At 48.6% G+C, this 15,451-nt stretch overlaps 2 protein-coding genes and 1 long non-coding RNA gene across 7 annotated transcripts in view; 2 read left to right on the forward strand and 1 right to left on the reverse strand.

Annotated features, from left to right (window-relative positions):
* Window positions 1-10,382, forward strand: part of LOC119276420 — a 15,439-nt gene extending 5,057 nt beyond the window's left edge. The window contains exons 4-5 of one of the 5 annotated variants that reach the window (XR_005136610.1): window positions 9,808-9,904; window positions 10,002-10,382. This is a non-coding gene — a long non-coding RNA (uncharacterized LOC119276420). The other 4 variants (XR_005136608.1, XR_005136609.1, XR_005136606.1 and 1 more) reach the window with 4 other exon arrangements.
* Window positions 6,702-8,459, reverse strand: LOC119276419 (protein trichome birefringence-like 19). The gene is made up of 2 exons (XM_037557469.1): window positions 7,682-8,459; window positions 6,702-7,582 (listed from the first exon to the last, which is right to left on the reverse strand). Exons 1-2 carry the CDS (start codon window positions 8,126-8,128, stop codon window positions 6,815-6,817), a joined length of 1,215 nt encoding a protein of 404 aa, XP_037413366.1. The 5' UTR covers window positions 8,129-8,459; the 3' UTR covers window positions 6,702-6,814.
* A 119-nt stretch (window positions 10,383-10,501) lies between the features above and the next one.
* Window positions 10,502-11,294, forward strand: LOC119281365 (serine/threonine-protein phosphatase 7 long form homolog). The gene is made up of 3 exons (XM_037561887.1): window positions 10,502-10,588; window positions 10,672-10,938; window positions 11,019-11,294. The coding sequence occupies exons 2-3, from the start codon at window positions 10,744-10,746 to the stop codon at window positions 11,238-11,240; spliced, it is 417 nt and encodes a 138-aa protein (XP_037417784.1). The 5' UTR covers window positions 10,502-10,588; window positions 10,672-10,743; the 3' UTR covers window positions 11,241-11,294.
* The last annotated feature ends 4,157 nt before the right edge of the window (window positions 11,295-15,451 follow it).

A 15,451-nucleotide genomic window follows, 5' to 3' on the forward strand; every position in this document is an offset into this window, starting at 1 on the left:
GGCGGCGGAGGATCTGCGTGGCGGCGGTGGCGCTTAGCGGCGTCGACAGCGGCGGGATGCGGTGGCGGGGCGGTGGTGGGTGGCGAGAGGGGCGGCGACGGCGGGGTACTTATAGGGGGTCGGGGGTGTCCGGCTTGGGGAGGGGGCAACCCCGAGCGGCGACAGCTCGGACTCCGGCGGAGTCCGGCTCGGGCACGCCTGGCGATGGCGGCAGCGCAGGTGGGCCGGCTGGGCCTTCGGCCCAGTTCGGTCTGCGGGACTTTTTTTTTAATAATTTCACAGAACAGAAAAAAATTCTAAAAATTCCAAGAACAATTTTCGCCATCTAAATAAAATATTTAGAATAAAGTGAACATTTTTCTGGCCTACGAATGCAATTTTGAAAACATGCATATTTTTCTAATTCAAATAAAATAGCAATAAAAATCCAAACAAAATACTTATTTGATTCTAACATTTTTTTTCTCCAATATTTCTTTTATTTTGGAGAAGTCATTTTATCCTCTCTCTTTTATTTTGACATTGGAAATATTTGGAGAGAAAATGATTAAAACTGAAATGATCCTTTTTTTTCAATATTTGAGTTAACTCAAATATGAAAATAATTGAAATCCCTAACTCTTTCCGTGGGTCCTTGAGTTGCTTCTAATTTCTAGGATCAACCAAAATGCAATAAAATATGATATGCAATGATAACCTATGTATAACATTCTAAATTGAAAATTTGGGATGTTACAAAGTCATTGCAACTTGAGCATGCTAATGTATGATCCGCGTCCTTGACGGGACAAAGAAAACTTCTGCTGCAGAACGCATCAGCTGCAACACTATACCATCATAATCTTATTCAATTTAACACGCAGAAGAACAATAGGCTTGCAGATGTTTATACTTGTGTCAAAGTATTATGCAATGGGTGTGCAATGCAACATGGAGGCATTTCATAGTTGTATTTCGCTTTGCTAAATTATGCGATGTTATTTGCTGGGACTATTATATGTTCGTAGCTAAGCTGTGCTGGCACGGCAAACATGTCGCCGACTCGCTTGAACACCTCTGCTTCCATCCAGCGGCATATGGCATGGGGAACGACGATCTGCATAGGCACAAGCATCGACTGGGTCAAGTGCAAGTACATGTATACTATATCTAAGGTCAGGCAAGGGTGATAGAGCTGATCAACAAAGGACTAACCGCAGATATGTAAGCAAAGTGAGTGACTAAACTCATGGGCTGACATAAGTGAGGAAAACAGGAGGGTAAAAGGTAAACAATACTCGCAACTACAGATTTCAAGAAGTCAGTAGTTACAGAAACTTCGGATGTTTGAGCAATCCCAGAAGGTACCGTCACATAGTAACTATAGAAAAATACGGTGTTCCTGCCCTCATACATGCATGTGGTAAATATGAGTTTGTAAGAAGCACTCCGTTTCAAAAAAAAACTTTGTAAGAAGCATCAGAATTTTCAGAGCATTGTGTTGGTATGCCTCTGACTCATCTTTACAATAGAACATGTTCTAAAAAAAATGCAATCTTCATGTACTTCCTAATTGTGTATGAAATATTAAACTTTGCTAATTAAACACAATACTCACTTGGTCATGCAAAGCAGTTGATTTGTAACCTTTTTGGTGCAAAAAAATCAATTAATATGATTGGGTAGATAAACATGTACTCCCTCCGTCCCATAATATAAGACGTTTTTTGACACTGCACTAGTGTCAAAAAGTGTCTTACATTAGGCTGGTCATAGTGGGAAGTAACTTAGACTAGTGTCATGCATATGACACTAGTGTAAGTTACTACCTCCATAGTGCAAAGTAACATACTCCCTCCGTCTAGGTGTGTAAGTCATCTTACGGAAACGAAATAATCCCAAAACACTTAGGCGCGGTGCATTAACTTCTACCTCGTTTCTTGTTTCTTGACATATCAACCAATAAGAGATGAGGGATGTGCATGCTTTTAATGACTTGAGACTATCAAACACGATATGCAGTGGTCATTTCATTGCATGCAACACTATTAATTAGCAAATTAACAATAATGTCTCTCGGTTTCCCCTCCTCCTTGGTCACGGTGCACATCCTAAGATGACTTACTCACCTAGACGGAGGGAGTAGTAGTAGTATCATAGATTGCTTCATTTATTATCTCATAGACTCATTTTGTCTCGGAAAGCGCTATGTTACAGTAACATATTATGTTACCACAAGCATCTCTTTCTTCATTAAATACTTGCCACATAAGCAAAATTGTCTTGGGATGTGTTAAGTTACTATCTAAGTTACTCCCACTACGGCTAGCCTTATGAGACGGAGGGAATAGTAATGAGGGTCAGGGACTCGGGTATTAATCAAGGTGTCCTGCTCAGGCACCTTGTCGAGCACCAGGAGCCTCTCGGTCGCCACGCACCGGCAGGGTCGCTCCTCTCACAACGTAGAATAAGAGCAGAACTCACGTTACACCCAACTACATGATGATGTAAAGAATTAAAGATGATGCAGAAAACTAATCTGTCGACAAGTTTCATGTCCTGATCCTGGGCATATTGGGAGGCCTTGATCTGCTGCTCGCTGCCACTGTCGCCGCTCCCCATGAATGAGTTTCAGCTTGCGCCAGCGCTGGCTGAAAGCAAAGGATCCAGGCCAGTCGCTACAGTATTGGAGGCAGGGCGGTAAAAGAATTTTATTGGAACTCGGAACTGAAATTAAAATCCGAAAATCATCTTCCGCGAAGGTAAATCCGCGAACCAAGATTTATTCACCATGCTATAGTTCATACAAGAAAAATCACGGTCACACACAAATAGGGAATGAATGGGAACAAATGGAAAGGAGGGAAGCTCCCCTTAGAGAACCCATAGATAACTTGGGTGTCTGTTGGTGGTCGACGGGCATCGCGGTCGCCGCTGATTGATGCCGCAAGGGGGAGGAGATTTAAGCGGACGGGGCCGAGTAGAGAAGACTGCGGTGAAGGAGGGTCACCAGGAGAGGAGAGGTGCCGCGGGCGGAGCTGCGGTCTTAGGTGGCGGCGGAGCGATCTCATAGGAGGGTTGATGATATGAGATTTTTTTGAGACGACGATAGCGAGGAGTCGCGAGAGCGAAGACGTACAAACGAAATGAACGACGACCACTGACGTGCCATCGCGACCGCAGAATCCTCTTTAGAGTAGAGAAAACGGGTATAATTGGAAGAAAATAAATGGGTGGAAGGAAGAATAAACGGGGCGGAAAAGGAGGGTGGAGACAAACAAGCGACGTAGGAAGGAGTAGAAAGAGAAAAGAAATTCTATGAGACCAGGTCTCACGAGTTAGCAGGTGAGACCCATCCTGATGAATGACACGTGGCATTCACAAATCACAAAGCACCTATCTCACCCCCACTTGAAATCAGGGGGGAGATATTAGAAGCTTTGTGATTTGTGAATGGCACGTGTCATTCATCAGGACGGGTCTCACCTGCTTTTTATGAGACCTGGTCTCATATAATTTTTTTTCGTAGAAAGAAGATTAGTAAAATGGATTTGTTTTCTTAAAGTCCTTTATTTGTTTCCTTAAAATTCGTTATTTATTTCCTAAAGCAAATTGCATTGATGAGACGGATGATTGATTGGGTAAGTTAGGAAAGTAAGATCTCTGACTTTTTGTAGGAAAGTAAGATCTCGGTGTGGAAGGTTTGGGCCCCCCACGGTGCAAGTTCTTTGCGTGGCTTGTCCTTCAAAATAGGGTTTGGACATCGGATCGACTGATATGTCGGGGCTGGCCAAACTGTGGTCTATGTCCTCTTTGTAAGCAATGCCAAGAGTGAGCTGCCCATCTCCTTTTCCAATGCCGCTACACCACCCGCATTTGGAATCATATTCTTCCGTGGCTTGGAATGCATCACATCTCTACGGCGGCTTGGCAAACAGTGACCTCGGTGAGAGCATGGTGGAACAACAACCTTCAGATTCGCCTTGGATCCCCTAAAGCGCTCGCCTCCCCGATGATGCTCATCTCATGGGAGATATGGACGGAGCGTAATGCCAGGGTCTTCAGAAACACGGCCATCCCTTCCACGGTTCTTATCAGTAAGATCAAAGCGAAGGTGTCTCTTTGGGCGTTGGCGGGTGCGAAGCACATGAGTATTGTAATGCCGCGAGAGTAGACCCCTTATTGTTTTTTCTTTTGGCCGCTTTGTGGCATTTGTTTGAAACTTCCTTCTTAATCAATGAAATGGCAAATCTTTTGCCTTGTTTCAAAAAAAAAAGTGTTTGTTTACAAGGAAATGGTGGAAAAAATAAACCGATGGCGTGGTGGGAGGTGAGATGAAAAAACTAGCGAAATAAAACGGTTGAAAGTGATGGGACGAAAATAAACCGTGGATACTATTCTACCAACTCAGACATTAGGAGTAGAGATCAAGTAAACCCCAACAGCTCCCCTGACAAATGCAAATATGTCTGAACTCTTCCTCCTTTTTACCATCTAAAGCGTACAACTTTTTGATTCAAAGGGAGAATGCTCACCCTATCTTTAAGAAGATTTGGTCTGCTGCTGTTATGTTGAGATATAAGATGATCTTCCGGCTCTTGTTATATGATAGGGTCAGCACAAGAGGACTGTTGCACAGGAAATCTTCCCATCTACCTTATGCATGTGAGCTTTGCAATGGTCAAGTGGAGGAAACTGCTTTACACTTGCATCGTCCATTATTCTGGTGCAACAGTCCACAAGCGCCCCTTTGCCCTCGGCTGCTGGAAATGATTATTCCACACAAAAAAAGAGATACATGTGTTTTGAACGATATATTGTTAGCTCTTGCTGGATTGCCAAAGGAAGTAGGCCTGAACTTAATCATTATGGCATGATGGCAGATTTGGATGCACAGAAAGGAGAAGATCTTCAGACACATTAGTCCAAGTCTCACTTCATGAAAAGTTCTGCTACAGCACAAGATCAAGCTCAAATTCAAGAAAGTTTATATCTATTGGATTGAGTCTCACTCGTCAATTATCATGATGGCTCCCAAGCAAGACATTGGTTAGCTTAGAGAGTTTTATTTGCTTCTTTTTGCACATACTTTTCTTCATTAATGAAAAATATACCATAGAACTACGGTCTTTGCCTAAGAAAAGGGGTCTCGTTGGGATGGTTCGCTCGGGAGGATTAATTCCAGTGAGCAGAAACGTCCGCCTGGCGGGGTGAGGATGTTGTTCTCGGACAAACCAATGTCATGACGCTTCGAGCTCCAAATAAAATTAAGACATACGGTTTTGACGATTGTATTAGGCCAACTGCAACCGGCTGACGCAAATGGACGCAGATTTGATTTACTTTTTGTCCGTTTGGGTAGGCTAGATGCACGACATCCAGCCTCGTATGCGGATCTCTGCCCTATGCATCCACCCGGCCGACCCATTTGCCCGCTGAGCCAAATTGTGTCCAACAAACATATTTTGTGCAAAAGGAAGCTGGAATTCATGCCGGTCATGCCAGCATACAAAACAAACACATAGTTCATGCCGACATACGTGCCAGCAGCCGGCATACACGCCAGCATACAAAAAATGCCTCTCGGCTTTGTGCATCTCGACTGTTGTTCATGTTGGCACACATGTCGGCATACAAAATAATCATGTCTCGGTCATAGTTCATGCATCTCGGCCGGGAAGGAGGAGACGGGGTTAGGCGCGTCGGCCTTGGCGCGAGGGCGGAAGGGTTTTGTGGGAGTGGAGAGAATGACGTATGTATGTTTGTACTAGAGACGGGCGGGCCAGAGGAGGAAGGGAAGGACGTTTGTGGGCATGCACGCGGAGGTAAACCCAGCCCAAACTTAGGCCAAAATGGGTTCAAACCGATCGAAGAAGAAAACGGACAGATGTTCATTTGCGTCGCCGAACACATACAAAAATAATGTGTCGCCGCGTTGGAGTTGGCCTTTACCCCGGTGATGTAGCCCACCTATCATGGAGTCGTGGCTGTGGTGATGGTACTACTACCTGCTACCTAGTCGTGCGCCACCCACCCTAACGTCGTGAACAAGTGGCTGTCGTGCGCGCGCCTTTACCCCGGAACCGAATGAACGGAGCCGGCCGTACGTTCTCTCCGTCGTAGTGCTCCTATAGCTCGTTACGGAGCGTGCCATCGCCGTCGAGTCCTGGTACTGGTAGCAGCAGTAAGTTGCTGCCAGCCGGCAGCCATATAGGTCAGGTTCCGGAACGTACTCCGTAGATGCAGCGTGCAGAGGTTGAGACTTGAGAGTTGAAAGCTATGGGCTGGCGCACACCGACCAACACAAACAAATTCATTCACTCTAAAAAGCGCGGCGCGAGAGTAAGAGAGGGAGGCCCCCACCTCCGACAAGCGTGCAGTGCACCGCCTCTTCTTTGCGGTGTGCAGCTGGACTCTGTCCCGGGCGCCATCAGTGCGATCCATCCATACGCAGGCGCAGACGGTGACGGTCAGAACTCAGAGCCACCACAGTCCGCACGGCCCCAGGGAAGTTACGCGCCTTTACTTTGGAGCCCGTAGCTCGCGAATGGAATCCAATACGAGATGACTTGTGTTTTTCAATCGAAGAAAAGGGGAGAGGAGCTTCTTTTGCTCAATCTTTCCGTGACGACCGACAAAAAAGTTGGCGTCGTCCATGGTTACTACCACCACACCCATCAATCAACGGAATGGAAAGCGGATCGACCGGTAGCAGGGAAAAATGAAAGGAGGGAGATGAGATGAGATGAAACAATTCATTATCAAAATTGCCTTGGAGCATCCTTTGATCAGATCTGTGTGCCCACCGTCGCCGATGGACGGGAACGGGACTCGGCTAGACTAGCATCATCTGGAACAAGAGGTCGTTCCAGATGTCTATGGGGCCGGGCAGGCACCAATGGATGCAGTCGTTGTAGAGCTGCACCTTCTCGTTGGGCCAGTGGCCGTACCGGCTGGGGTGCCCGTCGGGCCGCATCAGCATGGCCGCCGTGGCGTCCATGAGCATCAGCCGGAGCCCCTTGGGCCGCGCCGCCTTCTCCGCCGCGCGGTACTCCTCCATCTGCGCCGTGTAGAACTGCAGGTCGCGCCCCTCCATCACCGTCTGGTTGCTCCGGATCGGCTCCGTCCGCTTGCAGTTGCCGCCCTGGTCCCACGTCCCGTTCTCGAAGTGCGACATGGGCGACAGCATCCGCACGATCACCCGCCCCTTGACGCCGTCCAGGGCGTTGATCGCCCGCAGCGCCACGCGCCACGCCTTGCGCTGCGAGTAGTAGAGCGTCAGGTCCGGCACGCCGTACTGCCGGCTGCAGAAGCTGCACCCGATCAGCCGCCGCTTCTCGTAGAAGAGCGAGGGGCGGGAGAACCAGTTGGCCGCCGACACCAGCACGTAGTCGAACCGGGGCACCTGCGACACCCACTTGTCGTCCGGCTCGTCCAGGTAGAGGCTGTAGTGCCCCGTGTGCGCCGGGTCGTCGTGGTCGGGCTCCCGCGCGCGCACCAGGAACGGCGACCAGAACATGTTGATGGTGAAGTTGTAGGCCCGGTAGTAGTACACCTTGTTCTGGTCCGTCGGGTTCGCCGAGATGTCCTTGGGATACGCGACCTGCAATCCCATTTGTTCCGCCTCAAAGGTCAATCCAGTGCGCAAACATCTCTCTCACTTCACTCAGGACAGGAGAATGAAAAACGTAGGAGTGAGTACCTGTGAGAGGAGGCAGAGCAAGGACTGCATATGGTTGCGAGCCAGGGAGTCCCCGACGAAGGCCAGGGACTTGTGGCGGACGAACTGCAGGAACTGGACCGGGTCGAAGCGCGGCAGCTCGCAGCCGGACGGCCTCCACCGCCACTTGAGGAAGCCGAGGTCCGGGCGGCCGTACTTGAGGCAGTTCTGGTGCTCCTGGATCATGCCGCACGTCTTGTGGTTGTAGTAGGGCGCCTCCGCGTCGGGCACCCACTCGCCGCGGAAGATGTCGCAGTACTTCATCACGCTCACCACCGGCGTGGAGGAGGCCAGCTTGGTGGCGCGCGGCACGCCGACGCCGCCGAGCCCAAAGTACTGTGCGTTGGTCAGGAGGATGAGGATGGCCAGCGCCGAGAAGTAGACCGGCACCGGCCCGAACAGGACCTTCAGCAGGAGATGGAGCTTCATCTCCTCTCCCACCCGCTGCCTATCTAGCTCCTACTCTACGTACAACACCTATCTACTTTACAACCTGCAGCAATTCGCAAGCAAGCAAGGAGAGAAAGACCATGGATATCTATCTAACTTGGTACTACACGAAGAAGAAAGAAGCAAGAGGGAAGAGGCAGCAGCACACGAGGAAGGGGATGATGGATGAATGGCTTTTTTTGCCTTTGCCGGGCGGTGCTTGCTTTGCGGACCCTGTCTCTCTCTCGGCTATCTCTGCGGGTGCGAGGAGATGAGGTGCCGCTTCTTGAAGGCGGTGGACGCGGAGGAGGAGAGAGTAGGTGCGCGGTTCATTTCAATATTGACAGGTGGGCTCGCCGAGGAACATGTCTGTCTTTTCCCGTATTATATACTTACTCGCAACGCAATGCAATGTAACCTAACGCTGCCTTGTGTTGCGTGCGACTATTGATTATGCTACCCACCATGGGCACCACGTACTCGCATGACCTCTGTTGGGCCGTCGCGTGCCATTTGCCAGTCGAGCTGTGAACCGGGATGTCATGGACGGGGGATCGGGTCATGCTCGTGCATCATGCGGTGCAGGCAAAATTTCGTGTTTTGACCCTTTCGTCAAACAAAATCGAGATCTGACCCCAGTCTGAAAATATTTCAGGATTTGACCCTTTTGCCTACCACCAAGAGGCCCGGCGGTAGGATCGTATAGCCTACCACCGAACACTGCGGCGGTAGCAAACTTTTCCACGTCAGCGCCGATAACTGCCGCCGTTCCCCCCGTCACACCCTACCCCCGCCCCGCCCGGCGGTAGGTTGTCTGAACCTACCGCCAGAGTCTCCGGCGGTAGGGTGTGGACATATATAAACCGCGGGCCGGCCGCCCCCCACCCATTTCTCCCCCACCCAGCCGCCCCCCACCACGAAGAACAGAGCAAAACTGCTCAAAGTCGCTCTCTCTCATCCCCTCCGATCTTCCTCGTTTCTTGACGGATTTTGCGGATCGAGATGGCCCCGAAGAAAGAAAAGTAAGCTCTTTCATTCCCTCCAACAAGTTTTAATCAAACACCTTCCGATTCGTCGCATTATTCGTTTGAAATAACTCCTATTAGATTTTTTTAACCCTAGGATTGATTTAGGTTGATTCTAAATGTTATATTGTGTTAGATTTGAACTATATGATGGATGATGCATGTTCCTATGCTATGGTTGTGTTAACATGAACCCTAGTTCATAATTGATTTGAATGTTTTTTTTATATGATGGATGATGCATGTTCCTATGCTAAGATGCAAGTATTGGATGCTATGATGAAAGTATTGGATGATGCAAATATTTGATATATTTGTTATATGTAGTATATGAATCCTCAAGATGAACCCTAGTTCATTTTTTTAACATGGTGATTGCAAGTATTTGTTATATGTAGTATATGAATCCTCAAGATGAACCCTAGTTCATTTTTTTAACAAGGTGATTGCAAGTATTTGGATGATGCAAGTATTTTATTTAGTTATTGATATATGTATTGTATTTAGTTCATAATAATCTTGATATATGATTATTCAAAGATTGTGTAAAGTATTTAGGTTCAGTTTTTGTTATGCATCGATGTGTTTCGTAGTTAATGTTGAACTCTAGTTCATGTTGAAAAATCTTTTGATGTGCTTATGCAATTCTTTTAGGAGGCCACCTCTTGCGGACGACATCGGCACAAAGTACACAATGCTTGACCCTAGGTTCGACAAGCATCACCGTGCCCGTTTCATTGAGAATGGAGTGGTAATTAGCATTTTAAACCAAATCTTTCGAAATGATGAAAACAAGTTGCTAACTATTATGTCCATGCTAATTATGCTTTGGTTATTGATTTTCACAGATGCTGCCGCCACTGCGGATGAGGGCTCACAAGACGACGGTTAAGATGGAGTACGACGATCGGTACGCACCGTTCTTCAGGAGAGCCCGACTATTGGGTTTCGTCCTGCAGTTCAAGCGTAAGCCGTCGACGCTCGTTCACTCAGCTCTCACGGCTTTGATCCACCGGTGGCGGCCAGAGACGCACAGCTTTCATCTTCCATCGGGGAGATGAGCGTGACCCTCGAGGATTGGGCGATGATTACGGCACTACGGCTGGAGGGTCGTCCTCTCACAGGAAGAGTGGAGAGGGCAAACTGGCCCGAGAGGGTTGTCAGCCTCATCGGCGACTGCCCCGCCGCTAAGAGCAAGCGGACTTCTGGCATACCGCTGCGATGGCTCCTCGAGCACCGGAGGAAGTGCCCGAAAGATGCCGAGCCCCGGGTGGTGGAGCAGTACGCCAGGGCCTACCTGTGATAAATTCTCACGGAGGTAGTGTTTCCGGACTGCTCCGGGAACTCTGCCCTATGGATGTATCTCGACTTCCTGAAGGACTGGGATGCGGGGTACAGCTGGGGGGCCGCCGGACTTGCCTACCTATACCGTTCGGTAAGTGAATATCACTTTCTTTCAAATATCATACGTGTGTTGATTTATATTTTGACATCTTATCATCTATACTTGGTTGGTAGCTTGACGACGTGACCCAGAGAGCGGAAGTCTCGTCCGGTATGTGTTGATGTGTGTGGGGCCTCTCCATTTGGATGTGGGAGCGAATCCCGGTGGGCCGTCCGGAGAAGATGTGCTCGCGTGCATGGACGAACTATGGAGGAGATGACGAAGATGATCGGAACCCGACCGTCGCATACGCTTGGGACGTGGTGCGTGTCTACATGGGCGAATCGAAGGCCTTGTACAAGGTCTTCAGCAACGAGCTTGATGCTCTCACGCCTTTCCAGGTATAAGAACTACATTTTCACTTGAGCTTACCATTGTTTTGAGACCATTTTCACTTGAGCTTACCATTGTTTGGTTATAGGTTACTTGGCGGTCGTATAGTGATGATCGACAGTGGGGGTTCAAGCTGAACAGCATGTGCAAGCAGGACCGGCTGCTCTTCCGGTGCATCGTGCCCATGATTTGTGTCTATGCCGTGGAGTACCACTTGCCACAGCGCGTTGCCGCACAATTTGGTAAGACGCAACACACACCGCCAGCCGGCATCGTCCGCGATACCGGTGGCTACGACCTACACCTGTGAGTACCACAAGCCGTCCTCATCGATTCTAAGTTCTTGTTTGATGCTTTACATTCATAAAAGAAGGGTGTTTTACGTTCTTTCTTACGCATTGCAGGATGAGTAGGCAGAAGAATCAATCAATCACAGATTGGGAAGCCGAACATGCGAGATACGTGAAGGAATGAAACGAGTGGAAAATACGCAAAGACACGGAGAGGAGAGTGATTGACCGGGACGCGTACGAGGATCACATGTTGTGGTATGATGATGGCATCAAGCATCGTGTGCGTCTGAGGCCCCAGTGGACGACAGCAGATGCCGAAGACCTGTTCGATGACGCCTCAGAGAATGAAGCCTACAACGAGAGCATTAGACAGCTTCAAGGCGGGTTTAGGGAGTACGGACCCCTCATGAACAGAGTGGTATGTTGTTTTTACCTCTTTCGAACCGACGGTTGGACGAAATCAGCTTTTCATGCTATTGACTCATTTTATTACTTTGCAGTCTTCGGAGCTGAACAAAAGCATTTTTCATGCCTCTGATGCGCTTAGTGGTGTCCCTGGGACTCGAGCTAGCGAGAACAAGTTGAGGGAAACGGTGAAGGTAATACGGAGTTCATTTTTGTTATCATTGGACATTGGAGAATTTAACATATTCTTCTGTTATCACTGCAGAAATACGTCAACAAAGCACGCCGGCTTGTGGGCCTGCTTGGGTGTGCTACAAACACCGAGGATGTTTTTCCTCCTGCACTGATGCGTAGCCGATGTGTTTTTCCTCCTGCTTGGATAACGAGGACCGAATGTTGAAGAGGGGAAGGAAGGACCGAAGTTGCTGCCGTGTCGTTGAACTTGCTCGTGAAACTGTTTGCATATTTGCTTCGTGAACCATATGAATTTGCTCGTGAAACTGTTTCGTTAACTTGCTATGTACCGAACCTACCTTATTTTTAGATTTGTGGTGTATCGAACCTACCTTATTTATAGTTCTGTGGTGTGTGCATCATATATCATACATTGTGTGCTTTATATGTCATACATATGTTGTTTAAATGTTGTATGCCAAAAATTAAAGCCAAAAGAAGTTAGAAGGAGCAAAAAATTGCACACAAAGGCACCATACCGCCATAGTATGCGGCGGTAGCCGGCCGCGACCTACCGCCAACATGCCCGGCGGTAGGGTTCCTCCCCCCCACGCCGATCTTCTGTGACCAAAAAATCGACAACCGCAGCGGTAGGGTTACGCAGCCTACCGCCAGGGCGCTCGGCGGTAGCACCCTACCGCCCATGCCCTTGGCGGTAGGCCGCGCAACCCTACCACTACGTTGCTCGATTTTTTGGTCACAGAAGATTGGCATGGGGGGGAGGCATCCTACCGCCGGGCCGGATGGCGGTAGGTCGTGGCCGGCTACCGCTGAATACTATGGCGGTAAGGTTTCGGCATTTATAAAGCCAGCCGCCCGCGCCCACCCCACCACAAACCCTAATCCCAACCCACCCAGCCGCCTTCTTCTTCCTCTCGCCCATTTTCTCATCTCCTCCACTACCCCACTCCGTTCTTCTTCGTTGATTCACGGATTTTGCGTATCGAGATGGCTACGGAAAGAGGAAGGTAAGCTTCTCCAATCCCCCAATTACTTTGAGTCAATCATTCCGCTTTCTTATAGCCATATGAGGAACCCTATCTAGTTGATATGATGAACCCTAAAACCTAGATGAATCCTAGAACCCTAGAACCTAGATGAACCCTAGAACCTAGATGAACCCTAGAGCCTAGATGAATCCTAGAACCTAGATGAACCCTAGAACCTAGATGAACCCTAGGTTTAGTCTTTCTTATAGCCACCACCACCACCATATGTGATGACTTATTGTGTGAATATTGTAGATATTTGTTTTGCTTGCATTAGAACAAATATTCATGTTTAATTAACTTTATCCAATCAATGCTTATATAAGGAACATGGCCCCACCACCACCACTTGATGAGGACTATGAAGATGAAGACCCACTTGAGGAAGCCATCTGTGCTCAAAGAGTGAGGCTGAGCGAACAGGAGGTGTGCAACCTATGGGACAACTTTCTGCCACGTGCTGAATTGATCGGGGCGCCATTCGTGACCCGTCTGACAACTACCATGGTCGATCGACATGAGATGGTATGTTTTTAGTGTAGAATCCAAGTAATTGTTAATAGTTTAGATAATCCATACTTATTAATTGATATGTTTTTCTTATTCAGAAATTGTCAAAGAGCCTATCTGAGAGTTGTGGCATCGAGGCTGATGAAGAAGGCTATGCTGGAAGACGCCTTACCGCAATGGGCCCTGTCACTACTTGTGCGTACGGCGTGGACACGGACGGCCGCACAAATTTAAGCACACATGGGTGGAAGAGCTTCCTCCTTGACAAGAATCTTCATGTTGGACATGCCATCCTTATTACTATCAGGAAGACCACCCGTCAAGGCTTGAAGATGATGATCGTCATCGATATCAGCTAAACTATATATGTGTGTGGCTGCTGATGATCGTCATGTTTGATTTCTACCTATGGATGAAATCTTTTATGTGCTCGATGACCGTTGAACTCGTTAAACTTCTTATGTTGCCTTCGTACTATGTTATGTGATCAAACTATGTTATTTGGTACTTGTTTCTTAGTCCGTAATGGCAAAATTTTGTGGATGTGATCAAACTATGTTATGTCTATAAAATTGTGCTTATGTTATGTTTCTTATGTCTATATTATGTTTCTTCTGCTATATCTTATGGCGAAAAAAATTAAAGACAAAAACAAATTAGTTAAGTTTAGTGCCAACCTACCGCCAGGGAACTCGGCGGTAGGTTTGTGCGGGCTACTGCCGTGGTCTTTGGCGGTAGGTACGTCAGCGGCCGTTAACGGATTGACGGCCGTCAGGCACACCTACCGCCGAAACCTGCGGCGGTAGGCTGTGCAACCCTACCGCCTGAGGCTCTGGCGGTAGCAAAAGGATCAAATTTCGAAATGTTTTTAGACTGGGATCAAATCTCGATTTTGTTTCACAAAAGGGTCAAAACACGAAATTTTGCCTGCGGTGCACCCCGCGGCTCCGAGGCCTCTGCAGATCTGAAGCGATTTGGTCAATATCCTATTCTACGTACTCGTTGGGTTTTTACACTGCTTGAATGGAATCGACCAATGGAACCAAAACCTCTGAGATAAAACAGAGAAAACAAGTATTAGAGCAGGTATCGATATTCGCTGGGTGCACGGCGATCTATAGAACCGGTCTGTTTGTTTTTACGGGAGCCCTCGCCAGCAGCAGATTGTGGGTACTAGTAGTAAATTCTCGATGCCGTTCCACAGGAAAATTACGGCGGCCCCGCAGATAAAAGAAAAGAAGGAAAGTTACGTCGGGGGATGCTTCTGGTCGGGCTATCAAATCAAACATACTCTTGGCCGGTCGTTCTGGCATCAGATCAGGTCCGTCCAAGTGGGCATCGTGGAGGTAAGCATCGCTGTCTGCCATGAATAATGATATACAGTAGTACTGGTACTATCTGTTTGCTCGGTGCAATATGTAAACTGGGAAAGAAGATGCGTGTTAACCCGGACCGGAGGCTGCATCACCTCATGAAGCAAGCAGAAGCAACTGAATTGGTCCGAAACAAACTTGTGCACCGTGTGAGAGCAACTACTGCGTACGTACTGAGGTGGCACTGCCCGAAAGAGAGAGAAAAGAAAAAGATAAACTCGTTCGTCCATCAACAAGGGTAGCTAGCGACTGTACAAAGGAGACACGGCCGCGTGGTGTCGATGGCCAAGACAGCTGTCCTTCGCAGGTTCATGGGACCGCATGCCTGCCTGGCTGCCTGCGACTGCGAGCCACTCGATCGCCCGTCGCGAGGATGATCTCTTCTCCGGCCGGCCGCCGGGGGCAGGACGGGCAATTCGATGAGTAGGGCTGGCCGGAGACGTCGACGTCGCCGCTCCATCGCCGCACATGGCCGCGCCTCGCGTGAGGACATGATGGGGTGGGACGATGCGTAGCCCCAGATCCAGCATCATGTTGTTTTCTTCCTCGGGCTCACCGTGGCGACAAAGCGGTAGAGACGCATCGCACATGATTGAAAAGCGGCAAAACTGCGAGGGTCTACCGATGCTGTGCAGTGCGGTGCAAGCAGCCAAAAGCACGCAGCGCTTCGATCGGCATCATTCTAATTTTCGAGGGAAGGGTGAATGAAATGAGAAT

This window comes from Triticum dicoccoides, chromosome 3B (assembly GCF_002162155.2).
Source record: "Triticum dicoccoides isolate Atlit2015 ecotype Zavitan chromosome 3B, WEW_v2.0, whole genome shotgun sequence".
In the NCBI taxonomy this organism is placed as follows: Eukaryota; Viridiplantae; Streptophyta; class Magnoliopsida; order Poales; family Poaceae; genus Triticum; species Triticum dicoccoides.